General features: G+C 40.5%; 2 protein-coding genes across 2 annotated transcripts; one reads left to right on the top strand and one right to left on the bottom strand.

Annotated features, from left to right (window-relative positions):
• Nucleotides 1-283: 283 nt before the first annotated feature.
• Nucleotides 284-9,191, top strand: LOC139421186 (coiled-coil domain-containing protein 43-like). Its single transcript, XM_071171818.1, has 5 exons — nucleotides 284-792; nucleotides 7,125-7,215; nucleotides 7,334-7,478; nucleotides 7,675-7,721; nucleotides 8,147-9,191. Exons 1-5 carry the CDS (start codon nucleotides 619-621, stop codon nucleotides 8,332-8,334), a joined length of 645 nt encoding a protein of 214 aa, XP_071027919.1. The 5' UTR covers nucleotides 284-618; the 3' UTR covers nucleotides 8,335-9,191.
• On the bottom strand, nucleotides 9,160-22,312 carry LOC139422523 (meiosis-specific coiled-coil domain-containing protein MEIOC-like). The gene is made up of 8 exons (XM_071173682.1): nucleotides 22,190-22,312; nucleotides 20,691-20,810; nucleotides 20,289-20,446; nucleotides 18,134-18,238; nucleotides 16,125-17,946; nucleotides 15,802-15,936; nucleotides 11,420-11,600; nucleotides 9,160-10,595 (listed from the first exon to the last, which is right to left on the bottom strand). Exons 1-8 carry the CDS (start codon nucleotides 22,310-22,312, stop codon nucleotides 10,423-10,425), a joined length of 2,817 nt encoding a protein of 938 aa, XP_071029783.1. The 3' UTR covers nucleotides 9,160-10,422.
• Between the last annotated feature and the right edge of the window lie 888 nt (nucleotides 22,313-23,200).

Here is a 23,200-nt window from a genome sequence, read left to right as displayed (position 1 = left end):
TAGTGTGACTGGGAACAGCAACTAGTGATCAGGAAACATTGTCCAGAGTCAGGGATACATTTAGATGCACAACAATCTTTCAGCATATCCAGGTGATGGTCATGCATGTGAGATAAGATATAAAAAAAATTAGGCAAATATAAACTTTTTTAGGCAGTAGAACTGGAGAAAAAATATACTTGACTAAAAAATCAGACTATGTCTTATACTCCCACCCAGTGGTGAAAAGTAGAGAACCACATCTGTGTCCACGTCACCTGAGTCAGGGCGGGGGAGTCTCTCGAATCTCATAGAATAGCATGATAAAATCTCATGAACATTTTATTATAGGGGTGTGTTAACTATGTCGTTTGATTTGCGGATATAATTTAAATGTATTAATTGGTCACATAATCTCGCATGAAGTTTTTTAAAGAATTCTAACGTCTATGAACGAATGGATAACATTTCAAATGGATTATGTAGTTGATTAATTATCCCTCTTTAAATGCTCTTTAAATTATTTCCTGGCAATCCCTAAAACAGTGTACGAGGCAGCAACCATATTCTGCTAAAGTTTTATCTAGCAGGCAATACACGCGGATCGTCGTAGGGTGTGGAAGACCCCGAACGGCCAAGATGGCGGCGTCCATGGCAGATGCCGGGGAGTTTGAGAAGTGGCTGAATGATCGACTAGACTCCTTGGAAGTGGACCAGGAGGTGTATGGAGCTTATATTTTAGGAATACTTCAAGAGGAGGAGAGTGACGAAGAGAAGGAGGACGCACTGCTAGGAATTCTATCTGCATTTCTGGTAAATATAGGGGGCAGACATGCCATGCTTGCGCCGCGGTAAGTTAGTCAATAGCTGGCTAACGTGCTCAATGGTTACAAGTGGGTGTTAACTACGCTATCTAACAATTGAGTGACTACAATCGATCTGTTCCCATATAACTAACTGGTAACAACGTTAGCGACATGTGTCAATATACCATTAGCCATATTTGGAGATGGGGGTTAGGCGAATCAAACCTGAAGTTGTCCAGACCCTTTCTATTATTAGCCGGTTAGCCCGTGTTGAGACTTCGGTGGAACTCTCCAGACAAACAGATGGTTATGACATACAGCAGGGTGGCCATGCCTCGAGAGCTACTGGGTACCAACCCATTTGCAGGATTTAGTTTTCACTAGTCAGCTGCTCGTCAGGTTCAGTTGAATCAAGTTTGTTAGATCAGGGTTGGAGAAAGCCTACATGCTCAGTAGGCTACTCCAAAATTTGGCAACACCTGACATAGCACATTAAACTAACTGATGATTCACTGACACGACGTCCTTCCCACTTGCTCTCAAAGGAGAAAGGGGTAACTGCAGCTCAATGTGGCGTGTGGGAGTCTCGAAAGAAAAGTAGTGGCCCTATTTCAGCATTGTGGAAGAATGCGCTTGAGCGCCACATCTATTTCTATGGGCACAAGCACTGTTCATGACACAAACTGTTCACCCCTCTTGTTGAGAGAACATTTGGAAGGTTGAACGTTTATTTCCATAAATTCTACACATTTTGTCATGACGTGCAGAGAATATTTGACCGTTTTAAAGCTCATTGTCTTGCAATTCTATACATTTTGCCATGTCTAATGTGTGTTCATTTAATATTTGATTGACTCAAACATTACATTTATTGGCTAAATACAAAAACGTTAGCTGACATGGGCTAGTACAGGTATTTCCAAACTGGGGTGTACGCACAATGCCGTCAGTGATACGCCAAATAAAAATGTGATTAAGGTAAAATATATATATATATCACAGTTGTATTTAAACTCCGTTTTTCACAATTCCTGACATTTAATCCTAGTAAACATTTCCGGTTTTAGGTCAGTTAGGATCACCACTTTATTATACGAATGTGAAGTGTCAGGATAGTATAGTTATTTAAGCTTTTATTTCTTTCATCACATTCCCAGTGGGTCAGAAGTTTCCATACACTCAATTAGTATTTGGTAGCTTTGCCTTTAAATTGTTTAACTTGGGTCAAACGTTTTGTGCAGCCTTCCACAAGCTTCCCACAAAAAGTTGGGTGAATTTTGGCCCATTCCTCCTAACAGAGCTGATGTAACTGAGTCAGGTTTGTAGGCCTCCTTGCTCACACACGCTTTTTCAGTTCTGCCCACAAATGTTCTATGGGATTGAGGGCAGGGCTTTGTGACGGCCACTCCAATACCTTGGCTTCGTTGTCCTTAAGCCATTTTGCCATAACTTTGGAAGTATGCTTGGGGTCATTGTCCATTTGGAAGACCCATTTGAGACCAAGCTTTAAATTCCTGACTGATGTCTTGATGTTGCTTCAATATATCCACATAATTTTCCTCCCTCATGATGCCATCTATTTTGTGAAGTGCACCAGTCCCTTGTGCAGAAAAGCACCCCCACAACATGATGCTGCCACCCCCGTGCTTCAAGGTTGGGATGGTGTTCTTCGGCTTGCAAGCCTCCCACTTTTTCCTCCAAACATAACGATGGTCATTATCGACAGTTCTATTTTTGTTTAATCAGACCAGAGGACATTTCTCCAAAAAGTACGATCTTTGTCCCCATGTGCAGTTGCAAACCGTAGTCTGGCTTTTTTATGCCGGTTTTGGAGCAGTGGCTTCTTCCTTGGTGAGTGGCCTTTCGGGTTATGTCGACATTGGACTCGTTTTACTGTGGATATAGATACTTTTGTACCTGTTTCCTCCAGCATCTTCACAAGATCCTTTGCTGTTGTTCTGGGATTGATTTGCACTTTTCGCACCAAATAATGTTCATCTCTAGGAGACAGAACGCGTCTTCTTCCTGAGCGGTATGACAGCTGCGTGGTGCCATGGTGTTTATACTTGCGTACTATTGTTTGTACAGATGAACGTGGTACCTTTCAGGAGTTTGGAAATTGTTCCCAAGGATGAACCAGACTTGTGGAGGTCTACAATTTTCTTTTGAGGTCTTGGCTGATTTCTTTTGATTTTCCCATGATATCAAGCAAAGAGCCACTGAGTTTGAAGGTAGACCTTGAAATGCATCCACAGCTATGCCTCCAATTGACACAAATTATGTCAATTAGCCTATCAGACGCTTCTAAAGCCATGACATAATTGACTTTTGGAATTTTCCAAGCTGTTTAAAGGCACAGTCAACTTAGTGTATGTAAACTTCTGACCCACTGGAATTGTGATAGTGAGTTATAAGTGAAATAATCTGTCTGTAAACAATTGTTGGAAAAATGACTTGTGTCATGCACAAAGTAGATGTCCTAACTGACTTGCCAAAACTATAGTTTGTTAACAAGAAATTTGTGGAGTGGTTGAAAAATTAGTTTTAATGACTCCAACCTAAGTGTATGTAAACCTCCGACTTCCACTTTGTGTGTGTGTGTATATATTTACACACACACACTACTGTTCAAAAGTTTGTGGTCACTTAGAAATGTCCTTGCTTTTGAAAGAAGAAAAAAAAAGTCAATTAAAATAACATAAAATTGATCAGAAATACAGTGTAGACATTAATGTTGTAAATGACTATTGTAGCTGGAAACTGCTGCTTTTTTATGGAATGTACAGCTATGTAGATAGAGACCTGTTATCAGCAACCATCACTCCTGTGTTCCAATGGCACGCTGTGTTAGGTAATCCAAGTTTATTATTTTAAACGGCTAATTGATCATTAGAAAACACTTTTGCAATTATGAAAACTGTTCTGATTTAAAGAAGCAATAAAACTGGCCTTCTTTACACTAGTTGAGTATCTGGAGCATTAGCGTTTGTGGGTTCGATTACAGACTCAAAATGGCCAGACACAAATAACTTTCTTCTGAAACACATCAGTCTATTCTTGTTCTGAGAAATGAAGGCTATTCCATGCGAGAAATTGCCAAGAAACTGAAGATCTCGTACAACGCTGTGTGCTACTCCCTTTCAGAACAGCGTAAACTGGCTCTAACCAGAACAGAAAGAGGAGTGGAGTTGCCTTTTCACTGTTGACCTTGAGGCTGGTGTTTTGCGGGTACAATTTAACGAAGCTGCCAGTTGAGGACCTTTGAGGCGTCTGTTTTTCAAACTAGACACTAATGTACTTGTCCTTTTGCTCAGTTGTGCACCGGGGCCTCCCTATCCTCTTTCTATTCTGGTTAGAGTCGGTTTGCACAGTTCTGTGAAGGGAGTAGTACACAGCGTTGTACGAGATCTTCAGTTTCTTGGCAATTTCTCGCATGGAATAGCCTTAAATCTCAGAACAAGAATAGACTGACGAGTTTCAGAGGAAAGTTATTTGTGTCTGGAAATTTTGAGCCTGTAATCAAACCCACAAATGCTGATTGTCTAAAGAAGGCCAGTTTTATTGCTTCTTTAATCAGAACAACAGTTTTCAGCTGTGCTACCATAATTGCAAAAGGGTTTTCTAATAATCAATTATCCTTTTAAAATGATAAACTTGAGTTAGCTAACACAACGTGTCATTGGAACACAGGAGTGATGGTTGCTGATAATGGGCCTCTGTAAGCCTATGTAGATATTCCATAACAAATCAGCCGTTTCCAGCTACAATAGTCATTTACAACATTAACAATGTCTACACTATTTCTGATCAATTGGATGTTATTTTAATGGACAAAAAATTTGCTTTTCTTTCAAACACAAGGACATTTCTTATTCGGAAGATAAAAGCTCTATAAATATTATTTTGTGGTGCCCCGACTTTCTAGTTAATTACATTTACATGATTAACTCGATCAGGTAGTATTAATTACAGAGAAAGGATTTTATAGAATAGCATGTCATATCACTTAATCCGGCATAGCCAAAGACACAACAATTGTAAGCCTGCCACACACACACACACACACACACACACACACACGTTAAACATAAGAATGAGTGCGAGTTTGCCACAAACCGGCTAGTGGGAAGTGACAAAGAGATCTTATTGGACCAGGGCACAAATAATATAATAATAATAAATCATTTAGCTTTTTATTTAGCCATCTTACATACACTGCCGTTCAAAAGTTTGGGGTCACTTATAAGACTTAGTAATATTTTACATCAATAGCAGTCAACATTAATCGTCACCTTATTTCAGTCTCATCTGAAAGTTGTAAAATTCTTGGTTATCTTCACGAACCCTGGCTGACAAGTTGAATCAGCAATACAAAATTGGGTTGATTTATTTATTTACTAAATACATAACTAATCACACAGAATTACATATACACAGAATGAATCATACCTTGATTACAAATTATATCATGAAGGAAAACGTCCTTAGCGGAGGGAACAGATATGACAGCTGGTTACACAAAGAAAAGGGGCTGGGTTTGAGTGAAAGAGCGGGAAGACTGAGGAACAAAGGGAGAAGCGATGTCTCTGTCGTAAATACAGTATCTTATGCATTCTAAATGCTATTTACTCTGAGCTGCGCCTCGGTAGGTTGGTGGTAGATGGAAGGCCGTGTTGCCCAACAGAGTCCTTTGAAGAATGTCTCTCGTGATAAATTGGATACGTTGTAGTAACGTCGTTGTGTGGTAGACGGGATACTCTGTTTGTTCTTTCCTAGCCCACGTTTACGGCTGCTGTTGCTAACTCAACAGCTAGGAGGTATCACTTCTGTAGTCAATAAGAGTTCAAAGTTAATACCATTCGCAACCAAAGCTCACGCTGAGGTTGGCTTCATTCTGTAGTTATTATCTGAACCATTCTGACATCGGACCATCGTCCTCACATCCTCGGAACATGAGATTACATTTTCATCAAGGCTTTATATAGTGGAGCAAGAAGGGTGTGTTTTAAAAGTTTTATAATCCATGTCTCTTCACAGGGGCGGGCCACTGATTGAGCAGAGCCCTAACCTTATGAAAACCCCAAAATCTCTCATTTGGAAGCTAAAATTACATTTCATCTCTTCACCAATAATTTTATATTCAAACATTTAAATTGAACAATTCCATGTGAATCCGATAACTACAATGTGCAGACTTTTCACTGTAGAGTTTGTCATCCTATCATTGATGAGAATGTCTCAGAAGACAACCGAACTGACATCATATTCATTAAGTACCACCGCATATGTTCAATTGGTCGGATTACCAGAATATAGTTCATTTCCCCCCACCTTCTGATGTTACCAGAATCTCTGTTAACCAAGGGATTTACAAATGTCACATCAGTAGGGTAGAGAGAGGAAAAGGGGGGGAGAGGTATTTATGACTGTCATAAACCTACCCCCAGGCCAACGTCATGACACAATGATGGCAAAAAACAACATTTGAGAGTGCGCTGACCCCGGTGCTAGAGGGGGTACGCAGCTGGAAGTTGAATGTTTGAAGGGGTACGGGACTATAAAACGTTTGAGAACCACTGGGCTAGTTGATCTGGACATTTCTGACAAGTCATAAATAGCTCTCTAATGTATGCAATGACTGACATGACAAGAGGAAAACTGATGATGCACTACCCAATTTCAAAATGGAACATTGTACAATCTACTATTACAACTTTCAAGAGTATGTTGAACGCCAGACTGCTGACCCCTCGCGCCCCCCATAGTTTGTGAACCACTGGGTTAGACCATTTGTCCCAATCTGGCCCGGGAGCCCATTCAATCTAGCCCGGCAGGAGGTTTGAGTAAAAAAATATATATATATACTTTGGGTTAAACACTCCTGGCCACTCTTGAACATCTATAACTATAAATTATGTATAAATTATAATGGACCTAAACATTTTCAAATAAATGCTATTTTTTTGTATAGGCTGCTATCTTACTTGAAATAAAATCAGTGGAGGGAATGCTCATGTTAGCTACCACCGGTGACACAACCGCGATACAGCTGCCCAGTCGGAAGCACTTTAGGTCGGCAGGCTGGTCGATACAACACCTGTACACTGGTCACCGGCTCATCGACTCGTCATGCAGCCCAATCAGCAACGCAAAATGGTCTTGAGTGGCAACATCTGCCCAATTAGCTGATTCACTTTCCATACACCCACTCCTTTCAAAACACCCACTCGTCCATACTAAAGTTGCCATATTGGGCTGCATCTAACCATATTTGTCTCAAAGTAGTGATGTTCAAATTCACTAATTGCATGTCCATTCTCTACTGTCTTCCATGCACAGGAGGATGAGAAACTTGAAGATGTCTGCAAAGAGATCATTAGTCAGTGGGCTGAGAGCTGTGCCCGGTCGGCAACCAAAAACAAGGAGGATGGTATGAACATAAAAGACAAATGATTCTAGCTGTACTTTCAGACAAGAGCTAATAGCTGGAGCAGCCGTTGTATGAATTATCTGTTGAATTTCCTCCCTCCCTCTCTCTCTGTCTGTAGCTGAGGTACTGGCCATTGCCAATCTGATAGAGAAGCAGGCACAGATTGTGGTGAAACAGAAGGAAGTATCTCAGGAGTCCAGGAAGAGGAAAGAAGCTAAAGAAGCAGTCCTGGCTCAATATGCCAATATCACAGATGATGAAGAATATCCTTGGCTCAATATATTGCACTTATTGTGTGCCCCTACAGTTATGCTTTGCCCCTTGTTAAACCTATACAGCTCTAAATGTCTTAAGTGTTTATTTCTGAAATGTATAATGAAAGCAGTGTTTCCAAAAATGTTCATTTTTATGTGACTGCAATGAGGAGCACTATTTTTCAAGTTTCCTTGACATCAACACTGAAGCTGAAGAGGAGGAGCAGGCTTTTCCCCCCAGTGGTGATAAATGTATCCTTTCAATGCCTCCCATTACTCCTCCTATAACTCCTATTGAGGGAAAATGTACTTACTGTGATATGTGGTTGTCCCACCTAGCTATCTTAAGATGAATGCACTAACTGTGTCACTCTGGATAAGTGTCTGCTAAATGACTAAAATGTATTGTTTACTGCATTAAGTAATATTTAACCAGTACTATATTTTTAAAAACCACTTATGGCACCGTCAACTTCTTAACCCAGGTAATAGTACATTTTGGTCTGTATATGTAAAGTGCCTTGGAATGAGAGTGCTGATCCAGGATCCGTGTTGCCTATTAAATCTTGATTAAATGTTTTGGGGAAACCTGATCCTAGATCAGCACTCCTACTCTGAGATGCTTTAGGAATAGGGATGTTGGTTTTGCTGTGAAACTCCTTTACTGGTCGCCTCAGCCCTGTTTAAGAACACCAACGTGGAGGAGGTTTTGAGCAGGAAGAAACAGCAGAGGGACCAGGCTAAGGAAGACTCGCATAAGAAGAAAGAGACGGACAAGATGCAGCGTGAGAAGGATAAACTAGCCAGGCAGGACAGGAAGGACAAGGAGAAGAAACGCACACAGAAAGGGGAACGCAAAAGATGAGAAACAAATGACACCTTGGGACATTGTCACATTAAATGTTTTGTTACTGGATAAAAAAACTGAAATCAACATCTATTTTTACCTATCCCTTATTTTCCACCCTTATGATTGTAACATGACATTGTAACAAGAACTTGTCTGGACATTGTTTTAACCAATTACCATTTTACTTTTCTATTGGTTTCAGTCATCAAGCTTTATCTAAAACTGGGAAACAGTCCATCTATCTACAATGTGTTCTTTCTCAACTGTGATTAAAGTAAATCAGTGACTCTATGAAAAGCCAACATTAATAGTCTATCTCTACTTGCTCTGATCAACCTGCACAAGCTCTTGCCTGTATCTTTCATCCTACCATGTTGATACTAAAGAGGCGGATGTTTCTGTATCATTGCCTCCTTTTCAATATGCCTCTACTAATAGGGAGACTGTCTCTGAAAATGAAGTCATTAAATTGATGTAGCATGCAAGCCTTCGCTCTAAAATGTTTGCCCAGTTTAAGTAATAATTTTCCAAGATAAATGTTTTTAAATGGCATTCAAATGTTCTGCAATTACTATATTGTAGTAAAATAAAGGAAGTGCTCTATGGGATCTTAACTCACTCAAAGATTGAGCCAATGTGTTGCAAATGCTTTTCCTCTTTGGAGATGGATTCACTCAAGGCATTGTCATATTAAATACATTCAGTTTGTCACCCCAGTCTTCATGTACTGTCTATGCACTCTCTTGTATGAGAATCAGAACAGCGTGGTGGTTGATACTGTATACCTCGATTATATCATGTACAATGTTTGCAGAATGGCAATGGGGTTCATTTTCAACATTTTTTGAATAAATAAATGCCATTTTAAAGAGCTTTATTGTTTTTTGAATTAATAAAACAAACGATTATCGTGAAACATACCATTTCAAACAGGAACATTAAAAATACAGGGGTTTGAACATGTTTGCCACCTGTCTTACGAGTGTGTATTATGTCATTGATAGTATGTGTCCATCAAACTTAATTCTTATGTTTTGAAATGAGCTTTAATGCAGCTTGATTAACATTCAGAGAACTAAATTCAAAATAAGAATAACATAAGATTTAATTAACATCAATGCATGACCAGTCCAAATTTCTAACCTACTGAGTAAGTAAAAACAATACACTGACTATGTTGCTTTTCAGGTAAACCGAGGAAACGCAATGCTTCAAGTTGACGATTGATTGGTATGTTAACATGGAATATGACAGAAAAGTGGTTCCCATTGCCTCCTCTTAAGTTGAGTGGATATGGCAATGATCACTTATCCACAATTATTGGTTGTTAAGAAGCATATTAGAGAACTGAATGTCAAATCACATTCAAATAAATAAGTAAAACAATCAGGAAAACATTCAAATGACTGCCATGTTTTAATAATTATAAATAGTGTCTTTAAATAATATTCGGCCTTTCCAAGATTCCCATTATTTTCGATGACCCTAATCACAAAATGTGGTGATTTTGAAGATAAATTAAGCCTTAACACATTTCATATTATGAATTCCCCTAGCCCAAGAGCAACTATCAATCAAATTGTACATTTGTGGACACTAAGGTCAATTAAACTCATTTTCCTTGCAATGACTGCAAGTACCCTAGCTCTAAGGTAGTTGACAATACTGATGAATGTAATACTGTATATTCTACAGTGATCACCACCAACATATCTGATCAGGCTCTGCTCTCTCTCATGTTCCTAATAGAAGCTCGTTAGCAGGGAATTACTGGGGCTGAAGGGATTTTGGGGATTATCAATTCAACAGCATAATAGAATTGTACTGCCATTTAAAATAAATGCACCCCTGGTTATCCCATTACATTGCTCTGAACCACCTGCTGTAGGATAGATTTTAAATAAGACTGATAATCTCCAAAAATAATTAATTTCCTCTATTTGCTCAAACTGAGCCTACATACAAGAATTCCTTTTGTTCTGTCTAATGATGTGATCAAAATTTCATCTGGCCTAATGCTCCTCACTGGTCTTGCTCTCAGCAACATCTATAGCATGAACGTGAGTGAGTGTCACATGTGAACCATAGGGTGGCTCAGTGGCATCAGAACTGGATAAGTGTTCTCCCTGGGCTGGTCTCCTCAGAGGTGCTCTGCTCATCCAGCTTGTCCGTGTTGGACTTGGGTAGGGTCATCTGTAGGGCACACCACAGGGCAGTGCGGGACTTCCTTGTGGTCAAACACAGACCCCTCAGTGCTGTAGCAAGTAGCAGTATATCTAGCAGGAATACAGGCAAAAAAATTAGACAGCAGTTGTGTAAAGTAATTAAGTAAAAATACTTGAATGTACTACTTAAGTAGTTTTTTGGGGTATCTGTACTTTATTATTTATATTTTTTACAACTTTTACTTCACTACATTCCTAAAAAAAAATGATGTACTTTTTACTCCATATATTTTCCCTGACACCCAAAAGTACTCGTAACATTTTTAATGCTTAGCAGGACAGGACAATTGTCTAATTCACACTTATCAAGAGAACATCCCTGGTCATCCCTACTGCCTCTGATCTGGCAGAAAACACATGCTTCCTTGGTAAATGAAGTCTGAGTGTTGGAGCATGCCCCTGGCTATCTATTTTTTTTTTAAATGGTGCCTTCTGGTTTGCTTAATATAAAGAATTTGAAAGGATTTATCCTTTTCCTTTTGATACTTATGTATATTTAAAAGAAAATACTTTTAGACTTTTAGGATTTTACTGGGTGACTTACACTTTTACTTTAGTCATTTTCTATTAAGGTATCTTTACTTTTACTCAAGTATGACAATTGGGTATTTTTTCCACCACTGGTTTTTAGGCCTCATCATCAGAGCTGACAAATGCTGCTCATCCCAAACACGAAAAGGCAAATGTAGAAGACAAGCTCTGTTATTTGCTCTTTCAAGGAAATAAAATATAAAAGGCTCAACAGAATAAAAAATGGCAGCCATATTTCCAGAATAAATCTAAAACAAAATTAGAAGACAATGCACAGACAAATGCTTGGGGATTTAGTTGTTTAGAACTAGCTGCGGCTCATTAATGACTTAGTGTTGAGTTACCTCTGTCCTCTCTGAAATGTGTGCTGGCCTGTCTCTGACGGTTTGAAGTGTTGACAAATTCCTCCTTGCGTCTGGCCTGGGTAATGTAAATAGCCTCGAGGTGTCTGTCCAGCGCTGAACAAATATTGGCATGGAGGGGGAAGCTACGCAGACGCTCCATTTTACTGAGAAGGCTCACCACCTATGATATAAGAGGAAAATAAATTCCATAAAAAATTATTCAAATGCATTTTGAAACACTTGCAGAACTTGATGGGTGTTCATCTAGCCTACAGCAACTGGTATTCATGTATTGGTCTTAATCTACTCTTCTACTCTTAATCTACTCTTCTCATGCCAATTTGTATGGAATTAGCCATCACCCAATCCTAAAATTCCAAAGTGGACATTTAACCTCCTAGAGTCGATTCACGCACCGGTGCGTCAATCTAAGTAACATCATTTAAAAAAAATCTCCATTAAAATCTGTCAGTTTAACTTAGAGATGTCTGCATTGGGTGCGTCTCTTTCTACCACATCTGTCGATGTCGCACTTCGGCATCTGCGTTTGGCCTACAAACTAATGCGGCCCCAAGTGTCATGGGACTCGTCTGTAGGTAACTGGTACTGGTTATACAAAATTTATGGACATATGATGGTAGTTTTGCGTCTACCCAAAAAATGGGTTAACTATGTGTTAAAAATATATACAGTTGATGTCGGAAGTTTACATACACCTTAGCCAAATACATTTAAACTCAGTTTTTCACAATTCCTGACATTTAATCATAGTAAAAATTCCCTGTTTTTAGGTCAGTTAGGATCACCATTTTATTTTAAGAATGTGAAATGTCAGAATAAAAGTAGAGAAAATGATTTATTTCATATTTAATTTTCATCACATTCCCAGTGGGTCAGTTACACTCAATTAATATTTGGTAGCATTGCCGTTAGATTGTTTAAATTGGGTCAAACGTTTCAGGTAGCCTTCCACAAGCTTCCCACAATAAGTTGGGTGAATTTTGGACCATTCCTCCTGACAGCTGGTGCAATTGAATCCGGAATGTAGGCCTCCTTGCTCGCACACGCCTTTTCAGTTCTGCCTACAAATTGTCGATAGGTTTGAGGTCAGAGCTTTGTGATGGCCACTCCAATATCTTGACTTTGTTGTCCTTAAGCCATTTTGCCACAACTTTGGAAGTATGCTTGGGGTCATTGTCCATTTGGAAGACCCATTTGAGACCAAGCATTAAATTCCTGACTGATGTCTTGAGATGTTGCTTCAATATATCCACATAATTTTCCCTCTTCATGATGCCATCTATTTTGTGAAGTGCACCAGTCCCTCCTGCAGCAAAGCACCCCCACAACATGATGCTGCCATCCCCGTGGTTCACGGTTGGGATGGTGTTCTTCGGCTTGCAAGCCTCCCCCCTTTTCCTCCAAACATAACGATGGTCATTATGGCCAAACAGTTATATTTTTGTTTCATCAGACCAGAGGACATTTACCCAAAAAGTATGATCTTTGTCCCCATGTGCAGTTGAATACCGTAGTCTGGCTTCTTTATGGCGGATTTGGAGCAGTGGCTTCTTCCTTGCTGAGCGGCCTTTTAGGTTATGTTGATATAGGACTCGTTTTACTGTGGCTATAGATACTTTTGGACCTGTTTCCTCCAGCATCTTCACAAGGTCCTTTGCTGTTGTTCTGGGATTGATTTGCACTTTTTGCACCAAAGTACGTTCTTCTCTAGGAGACAAAACGCGTCTCCTTCCTGAGCGGTATAACGGCTATGTGGTCCCATGGTGTTTATAAATGCGTACTATTGTTTGTACAGATGAACGTGGTAACTTCAGGCGTTTGGAAATTGCTCCCAAGGAGGAACCAGTCTTGTGGAGGTCCACAATTTTTTTTCTGAGGTCTTGGCTGATCACTTTTGATTTTCCCATGATATCAAGCAGATGCACTGAGTTTGAAGGCAGGCCTTGAAATACATCCACAGGTACACCTCCAATTGACTCAAATTATGTTAATTAGCCTATCAGAAGCTTCTAAAGCCATGACATAGTTTTATGGAATTTTCCAAGTTGTTTAAAGGCACAGTCAACTTGGTGTATGTAAACATCTGACCCACTGGAATTGTGATAGTAAGTTATAAGTGAAAGAATCTGTCTGTAAACAATTGTTGGAAAAATGACTTGTGTCATGCACAAAGTAGATGTCCTAACTGACTTGCCAAAACTATAGTTTGTTAACAAGAAATTTGTGGAGTGGTTGAAAAATGAGTTTTAATGACTCCAACCTAAATGTATGTCAACTTCCGACTTCAACTGTATATATATTTTCCAAGCTTTCTTATATCTCCTAGATATAGGACAAACACTTCAAAACCCTGTTTCTTAAAATTTCTTTTTTGCCTTTTACAGTGCATTCGGGAAGTATTCAGACCCCTTGACCCCCATTTTGCTTTGTTAAAGCCTTATTCTAAAATTGATTAAATTGCTTTTTCCCCCCTCATCAATCTACGCAATACTCCATAATGCCAAAGCATGAAAAGGTTTTTAAAATGTTTGCAAATTTATAAATAAAATAAAAAGTTAAAATATAACATTTACATAAATATTCAAACCCTTTACTCAGTCCTTGTTGAAGCACCTTTGGCAGCGATTACAGCCTTGAGTCTTCTTGGGTATGACACTACAAGCTTGGTACACCTGTATTTGGGGAGTTCTTCTCTGCAGATCATCTCAAGCTCTGTCAGGTTGAATGGGCAGCGTTGCTGCACAGCTATTTTCAGGTCTCTCCAGAGATGTTCGATCGGATTCAAGTCCAGGCTCTGGCCGTGCCATTCAAGGACATTCAGAGACTTGTCCCGAAGCCACTCCTGTGTTGTCTTGGCTGTGTGCTTAGGGTTGTTGTCCTGTTGGAAGGTGAACCTTTGCCCCAGTCGGAGGTCCTGAGCACTCTGGAGCAAGTTTTTATCAAGGATCTCTCTGTACCTTGCTACGTTCATCTTTCCCTCAATCCTGACTAGTCTACCAGTCCCCACAGCTGAAAAACATCCCCACAGCATGATGCTGCCTGTACGCCCTGATCTGTTTTACCTGTCTTTGTGCTTGTCTCCATCCCCCTCCAGGTGTCGCCGCGCTTCCCTATTATCCCCTGTGTATTTATACTTGTATTCTCTGTCTGTTTGTTGCCAGTTGGTCTTATATGTTTTTCATGTCAACCAGCGTGTTTTCCCGTACTCCTGCTTTTATTCTCTTTTTGCTAGTCCTCCCGGTTTTGACCCTTGCCTGTCCTGACTCTAAGCCCGCCTGCCCCTGACCCTGCCTGCCGACCTGTACCTCTGCCTCCCTCTGGATTACCAACCTTTGCCTGCCTTGACCTGTCTACTGCTTGCCTCTGTTGGAACATTAAACATTGTTACTTCGACAGTCTGCATCTGGGTCTTACCTTGATTCGTGATACTGCCAACACCATACATCACCATAGGGATGGTGCCAGATTTCCTCCAGAAGTGACGCTTGGCATTCAGGTCAAAGAGTTCAATATTGGTTTCATTAGGCAAGAGAATCTTGTTTCTAATGGTCTAAGAGTCCTTTAGGTGCCTTAAGGCAAACTCCAAGCGGGCTGTCATGTGGATTTTACTGAGGAGTGGCTTCCGTCTGGCCACTCTACCATTAAGGCCTGATTGCTGGAGTGCTGCAGAGATGGTTGTCCTTCTGGAAGGTTCTTCCATCTCCACAGAGGAACTCTGGAGCTTTGTCAGCGTGACCATCGGGTTCTTGGTTACCTCCCTGACCAAGCCCTTCTCCCCCTGATTGCTCAGTTTGGCCGGGGGGCCAGCTCTAGGAAGAGTCTTGGTAGTTCCAAACTTCTTCCATATAAGAATGATGGAGGCCGCTGTGTTTTGGGGGACCTTTAATGCTGCTGAAATGTTTTGGTACCCTTCCCCAGATCTGTGCCTCAACACAAGGGTCTGAATACTTATGTAAATAAGGTATTCATGTTTTTTATTTTTAATAAATTTGCAAACATTTCTGAAAATCTGCTTCCGCTTTGTCATTATGGGGTATTGTGTATAGATTGATGAGGGAACATTTTTTCCCAATCAATTTTAATAAGGCTGTAATGTAACAAAATGTGGAAAAAGTCAATGGATCTGAATACTTTACGAATTTACTGTATGAATGTGTTATTCAATGCGTTTCTATAGTAGTAAAGGCCAAATTCAATATTTTATCAAATCTTTAAAAATATAGATTTTGACACCTAAAGGAGTCCTAAAATTCTAAATCAAATAGCTAAATGATCCATAGCATGACCATCTTAAAACAATTCCATATGTCAGCTTAGAATCCCCCCCCAGGCTTAGACTTTTAAGAATGAATATTTCTCACCTTGGCTTGTTCTCGGATCTGGTCCACGATGAGACGGTCCACTCTGGAAGGGTTAGGTGGGATTTTGGGGAGGGCACTGCTGGTCATCACAGAAATCCGCTTTCCAGGATAACTCTTGGTAAGGACGTCCTCTGTCTAAAACACATAATATAAAAAAAACACTTAATGCCAACCAATCGAACTATACATTTTAATCCTAGTTTGGGAGTCATTCTTACCAAGTATTGTATTGCAGCATAAACAGATAAATAATAAGGATTTCAAGATGATCACAAGAAACAAAAATATTCCCACTAAATGAACCACTCATTTTTATTGCTCACCTTCTTTCTCTCCTTCTCCAGGACTCTCCACTGCTCATAGCACTCCTCCAGGTGGAAGTGGAGCTGGCTCATGGGTCCTCCACGGTTCCTCATTATCCTCGGGGAGCGGAGGCCTCCCATCATCCCTGGGTAAGGGTTCTCTCCACTGGAGCCCATCATGTCATTGAGGTAAGGGTTGAAAGCTGCAAACTCCCCGTCTGGCAGCAGGTCACACAGGTCCATGGGGGGGATGGAACCGCCGTAGGGGAAGGAGGATCTGGAGTTGAAGCTGGCAGAGTTCAAAGACATGTGGCAGGAGTTCTGTCTGGGGTCATTCATAGCCTGATACATGCAAGGCAGAAAGGCTGGGTTCTTTCCTGCGTTCACGGTGCCGTTTCCTCCGCCGAATCTCTGAGAGCCATACATGCTGCCGAGTAGGTCGAGGTAAGGGTTCTGCAGGAGCCCCTGCTTCTTGTCCACATCTCCTGTCATGTGAGTGCTGGTCTGGGGCCTTGTCTTCCCATCCAAGCACTGAGTGGGGGAGCAGCCATCAGCCACCAGCCCAGCCATGTGCATCCTGCTCTTGTCCAGCTGCATCTCAAAGTCACTGTCGCTGGCTCCCCTCCTCAGCCCGCCCATGCCCATCCTGACCTGGTTCTGTCCTGCCCTGCTGCTGTGGAGGCTGGGCCCGTCCCCCTGACTGTAGTCCTGGATGCACGGTGGTGGTCCTCTCTGCATCTGGTGGGAGTGCTGAGGTACAAACTCAGACACAGAGTGGGACAGCATCTTGGACGGCCGAGAGGAAAAACAGTTTCCCATTGGCTGCTGATGCTGCTGCTTGAGTTTGTTCTGCAATGGGTTCTGCTGGCTATAATGGTACTGGTTCAGACTCAGGCCCTTAGAGAGGGGATTGCTTCCTTTCTGGACAGCCATCTTGTTTTGGTGAGAAATTGTAGGATTGAAAGACGCTGAGAGTGATTTTGTTTTTTGGAAATACTCAACGTGTTGTGGACCAAATCCAGATAAGTCTTTGGAATCAAAGTCACTCTGTAGCAGCTCTTTGCTCTTCATTCCTCCATCAGTCTCCCTCTGCATGGCTCCATACTCCCCTCCTAGTTCCTTCTTAAACTGCATGGCTTGAGTGCTTTGCCCAGGCATCCTTGTGTTGGAGAAGTTCCTCTGTTCGGCCATGATGTTGTCATACTGCATCTGCACACTCTGCCGTTTCTGGGGCTCTCTACCACATGCGTTGTCCTGCTCACCCACCATCAGAGTCTGGATGTTGCTGGCCAGCTTGTTGACCTCTTGCATGGTGTACTGCTTGGTCCTTCTGGGCTTGGCGCTGATCTGGCCTGGGAACTCTTCATAGTAGTGGTCAAAGCACTGGCTATTAATCTTGCTCTGGGGGCAGAAGGAGGGTGCAAAAGCATCCATGTGGTCAGAAAGAGCGTTCCCAGACCCACAGAACCCTCCAACCTTCTCAGCTGTGTTGTACTCGTGTTTACTCAGCCTCGTGTTTGAACGGTAGGCGTTCCCCACGTTGGGCAGTGGAAGCCCCGGCGGCTTCGGCAGCTCTTGGGTCTGTAGAGAGTATCTAGTGTCCATGTCTCCATTGCAGGAAGAGAGGAGCCACTGCTGGTCACTGGTATCAAAGCCGTTGAAATGCTGGTAGAACTCTTCGGAACCTCTGTTCATTGGCTGCCCTTGTGCTTTGCTGAAAGACTCAGGGTAAACATGGTTCGGCAGGAAGTTGGACTGCACTTTGGACTCTGATTGGAAGTACTGCTGGCAATCGTCGCTCATTGACTTGGGAGACCAGACAGATTTCAGTTGGGATAATGTCCTGAAAGGAGAGTTGAGAAGTTAAAGGTTAAATACGTTTTTTTTTAAAACATAATTGAAAGTCTCAAAGTCATTACTGGCAAACATTGCGGTTTCCATTTTCAATTCCCATTAATTTGTCTCCCAATACTAAGAAATTTGCTCATATCACTGAAGACAAAAAAATACCCTCCTAATGAATAACTTACTCTTCAGTATAGTAACTGTCCATTTGATCAGCCTCCTCCAAGATATTTGACACCAGCCCATAGAGATCAGCTTCACTTCCACAGTCATTTCCATCTGGGAGATTCCTTGGAGATTTAAAACACAAGCATTTCAAAACACATGAAAAAGAAGACCATTTACATTTCACATGGAGTGGGACATATATGAAAAAGTCTAGAGGTTATTAGAAGTTCAACTTAATTTCAAATGGACAGTGTATTCATGAACACCTTGTGTCTTCAAATCACATATGAAACGTTCTCTATGATTTCAGTACAATAAAATTATAATAAACAAAAATATAAACGCAACATGCAACAATTTCAAAGATTTTACTGAGCTACAGTTCATATAAGGAAATCAGTCAATTTAAATAAATTCCTTAGACCCTAAACTATGAATATTCACATGACTGGAATTACAGATATGCATCTGTTAGTCACAGATGGGAGTGGATCAGAAAACCAGTCTGTATATGGTGTGACCACCATTTGCCTCATGCAGCTCGACACATCTCCTTCGCATAGAGTTGATCAGGCTGTTGAGTGTGGCCTGTGGAATGTTGTCCAATTACTCTTCAATGGCTGTGCGAAGTTTCTGGATATTGGCAGGAACTGGAAGACACTGTCATACACATTTATCCAGAGCATCCCAAACATGCTCAATGGGTGACATGTCTGGTGAATATGCAGGCCATGGAAGAACTGGGACATTTCCAGCTTCCAGGAATTGAGTACGGATCCTTGCAATATGGGGCCGTGCATTATCATGCTGAAACCTGAGGTGATGGCGGTGAATGAATGGCACGAAAATGGATCTCGTCTTGGTATCTCTTTGCATTCAAATTGCCATTGATAAAATATAATTTAGTTTTTTGTCTGTAGCTAATGCCTGCCCATACCATAACCCAGTGGTGTAAAGTCCTTAAGTAAAAATACTTTAAAGTACTACTTAAGTCGTTTTGGGGGTATCTGTACTTTAAAATTAATATTTTGACTACTTTTACTACTATTTCTAAAGACAATGTTGTAGTTTTTACTCCATACATTTTTCCTGACACCCAAAAGTACTTGTTACATTTTGAATGCTTAGCAGGACAGAGCATGGTCCAATTCACACACTTAAGAGGACATCCCTGGTCATCCCTACTACCTCTGATCTGGCGGACTCACTAAACACAAATACTTTGTTTGTAAATGATGTCTGAGTGTTTGAGTGCGCTCCTGGCTATCTGTAAATAAATAAAAAACACGAAAATTGTGCCTACTGGTTTGCTTAATATAAGTAATTAGAAATTATTCATACTTTTACTTTTGATGCTTAAATACATTTACTTTTGATACTTAAGTATACTTAAAATCAAATACTTTTAGACTTTTACTCAAGTAGTATTTTACTGGGTGACTTTCACTTTTACTTGAGTCATTTTCTATTAAGGTAGCTTTACTTTTACTAAAGTATGACAATTGGGTACTTTTTCCACCACTGCCACCATGGGGCACTGTGTTCACAACATTGACATCGGCAAACCGCTCGCCCACACAACGCCATACATGTGGTCTGCGGTTGTGAGGCCGGTTGGAGGTACTGTCAAATTCTTTAAAACGACAGAGATGGCGTATGGTAGAGAAATTAACATTAAATTCTCTGGCAACAGCTCGGGTGGGCATTCCTGCAGTCATCATGGCTAATTGCACGCTCCCTCAAAACTTGAGACACCTGTGGCATTGTGTTTCTCCTGGCAAAGGAGAAATGCTCACTAACAGGGATGTAAACAAATTTGTGCCCAAAAAGCTTTTTGTGCATATGGACATTTTCTGGGTTCTTTTATTTCAGCTCATGAAACATGGAACCTACACTTTACTTTATATTTTTGTTCAGTATAAATTAAGACTTGGTCTTCCTTTTCCCAATACATTCTTCAGACTGTCAATGTTAAATACTGGTATGACAAAACACAGTATGGACCAGGTCAGTATACAATTCTGAGAATTGCATTTGAATAGATTGATGAGGGAAAAAAAATTCCCAATCAATTTGAATAAGGCAAAATGTGACAAATGTAACAAAATGTGTAAAAAGTCAAAGGAGAAATGCTCACTAACAGGGATATAAACAAGTAGTTAGTTTAGGTACCTGCTTTGAACATTGTTTTGGGTGCAATTAATGAGTTGGTATGGATCATCCTGTGCAGACCAGGGTGTGTAGGACATGGGAGATTCTTCTGACAATGAGAATTCGGGTAAGGGGATGTACGGCTGCAAGAGTCTTTCATTGTCCGCAGTTCCACATGTCTGTGATACAATAAAAAAGGAAATTCATGAACCCTAGTGAAAACGTCAGCCAGTCACTGGTGAGATATAGCATTCTGATTCTGTTTTGCCTACAATAGACAATTCATACCAATTCATACCTAAAACACTAGCTACTTAATATAAACCATTAATAAACATACCACTTGAATTATTTATCACCTATAGCCTACATTGTAATGAACTGCAATCTAGAAAAGTAAAACACTTCTTTTGAATGTCTCACCTGATGCTTATTTGAGGAAAAGAATGAGTCTGAACCTGATGATGCACTCTGGAATCGATCAAACGCCATTCTCACTCCTCTTGAACTTGCACTTATTCTATTCTTCACTGCATTATTAAACTAAACATTACAAAGATATTCATAGAAACATTCAACAGAACAATAGAGTTTCATTGACTAGCTATCTTGATTATTAGATATACAGCTAGCAGGGTAATAACATATTGTATTGCACAATGCTAACTTGGCCAAAGTCAAATTGTAATTAATTGTACGTTAGCTAGCAACAGTAAGTTTGCGGACGTTAACTAGCTAAGTTAGTTACAAAGATAGAAAGAAGAATGCTCAGCAGGTGTCTAGCTAGCTAAACCCAAAACACTCAAAACAAACTACTTTTATGAGTTCAATCAACAACGTATTCTGAAAAACACAGTAATAACAGACGGTTTTACTTTTGTCCTAAGTTAGCTTTCGTGTCCCTTGTCTCCCTCAGTCACACGATTTATGTCTAACTAAATTTAGTTAGCCAACTGGGCTAGCTAGCTAGCTACTTACCTCCATAAATTCACTTGTAAACAACGTTTCTGTAGGGAATTTCCCCAGCTGAAATGTTCACGATTTAAAAGTATAACTTTTCAAAAAAATGAATTAAATCAAACGGACTTTAAACAATGACAGGAGAAATCACTAGTACATTGCGGCTAGCTACAGAAGTATTGATCTCGAGCTTGCCAGTTGCTCTTCTCGCTTTTGTAAAGTAGCGTCACGAGCAAGACCTTCACAACAACCCCCGCGAATAAAATGCTCTTCTTTTATCACTAACTGTCTCAAAGGTGATGATTGGTCCATAAGAAGCTTTTTCACCCAATGGGTTCAAATAAGAATTGTACACATAAAGGGCATAGCAACCAATCATTTTCATCAAATTAAAAGATGGGGGAATCCTATTTTACTATCAATGAGGGACTATATCATGAGGCTTTTTCATGCAAAGTGAAGGATTTTTGTTGAACATGTATTGCTTTTCTTGAATCATCTTCATCAAAAAAAAAATATAAGTAAACATATGGCCGGCTACATCCTAATAAAGTATACAATCATGTGTTACAATTAATACTATAAACTAAGTCATAGCAAAAATAGTGCTTAGTCAAGTCCAGGACCTCAATTTATTCAACCAAATATGAAGAAACTTCCCTTGTAGAAGTAGTTGGAGACTGGACATCTTTGGCTACAAGTGTTGCAAATGCATTGTCCTACAATACCCACAAGATGTCGCTATGTTTATATATTTTTTTTTGCGTGGGCCTACTAGATAGCTTTGATAGATAGATTAATATTGATGTTACATTGAACTGGGTGAATGGAATATGAATGACAGTTATTCAATATGCTGTAATAGAAATAAGGCCATGTCCATTAAAAAAAAACGCCCTTCCTCCTCTAAAACGCCACCAACCGCCACTGCCTTACATAGAGTGGTGAGGATGGCCCAGCACATCACTGGCGGTGAGCTCAGAGCCATCCAGGACATACATGCCAGGGGGTGTCTGAGAAAGACCCAGCCAACCGAGACATGGACTCTTCTCCATGCTTCCGTCCAGCAGGCGGTACCAGTGCATCAAGGCTCAGACCAACAGACTCACCCTTACGAAAAAAGATTGCAGTCAGAGTGCAGTATAACTGCACTACACTGTAGTATAACTGTAGTTAGAATGCAGAATAACTGCAGTATGCTGCAAATACTGTGTCCAATATAACACAATTGTTTTTACTGCAGTAATTTTGCAGTGTAACTGAAGTTACAGTGCAATCACTGCGTCCAAAATACCACAGTTGACTGCAGTTACTGCACTTTTACTGCAATTTCAAAACCACTATCTGTTTTGGTAAGGGCCTAAGCAGCTTCTATCCCCTGGCCATAAGACTGTTACATGGCTAACTACTTATCTCCCTCTCCCACAGACTATCCACACTGACTCTAGGCCCATCCACAGGCCTCTACCCACTCTGACACACACACACCTTCACTGTCACTTTTACTCACACTCACTCACTCACTCACGCACACACACGCACACGCACACGCACACGCACACACACACACACACACACACACACACACACACACACACACACACACACACACACACACACACACACACACACACACACACACTCACTACCAATTGCCACCCGCTCACTGCTGCTAAATTATTATTAATTTGATGTATTACTACGATTACGCTGCAGTTCATTGTTCATTCATTTTTGACTGCATCCCCAATAATACCATCCAATTTATCCTGCTACTGGTCACTATTAATCCTGGTTACATGTTGATATTACCATTAGTATATTAACATAGTATTTCAATATTCCTGCTACCAGTTACTTTTTAGCCCAGTTTACACTGCTATATTGTTTTTTGTTATTAACATTATTATTATTTATCCAGCTACCAATCACTTTGTCCTCATCTATGCCTGCCTACATGTACATCTCTACTA

The sequence above is a fragment of the Oncorhynchus clarkii genome, chromosome 12 (genome assembly GCF_045791955.1).
Source record: "Oncorhynchus clarkii lewisi isolate Uvic-CL-2024 chromosome 12, UVic_Ocla_1.0, whole genome shotgun sequence".
NCBI classification, from domain to species: Eukaryota; Metazoa; Chordata; class Actinopteri; order Salmoniformes; family Salmonidae; genus Oncorhynchus; species Oncorhynchus clarkii.
The sequence above is the reverse complement of the archived record's forward strand: the minus strand, read 5'-3'. Positions and strand labels throughout refer to the sequence as shown.

Excerpts from the sequence above, each read along its gene's own strand:
- LOC139421186 (XM_071171818.1), top strand. The coding sequence starts at position 619 with ATGGCGGCGTCCATGGCAGATGCCGGGGAGTTTGAGAAGTGGCTGAAT. Across the intron at positions 7,216-7,333 it reads AACCAAAAACAAGGAGGATG|CTGAGGTACTGGCCATTGCC; the intron begins GTATGAACATAA and ends CTCTGTCTGTAG. Across the intron at positions 7,722-8,146 it reads TCCCCCCAGTGGTGATAAAT|CCCTGTTTAAGAACACCAAC; the intron begins GTATCCTTTCAA and ends TGGTCGCCTCAG.
- LOC139422523 (XM_071173682.1), bottom strand. The coding sequence starts at position 22,312 with ATGCACTGGTACCGCCTGCTGGACGGAAGCATGGAGAAGAGTCCATGT. Across the intron at positions 15,937-16,124 it reads TGGAGAAGGAGAGAAAGAAG|ACAGAGGACGTCCTTACCAA; the intron begins GTGAGCAATAAA and ends TATGTGTTTTAG. Across the intron at positions 11,601-15,801 it reads AGATCCGAGAACAAGCCAAG|GTGGTGAGCCTTCTCAGTAA; the intron begins GTGAGAAATATT and ends CTTATATCATAG.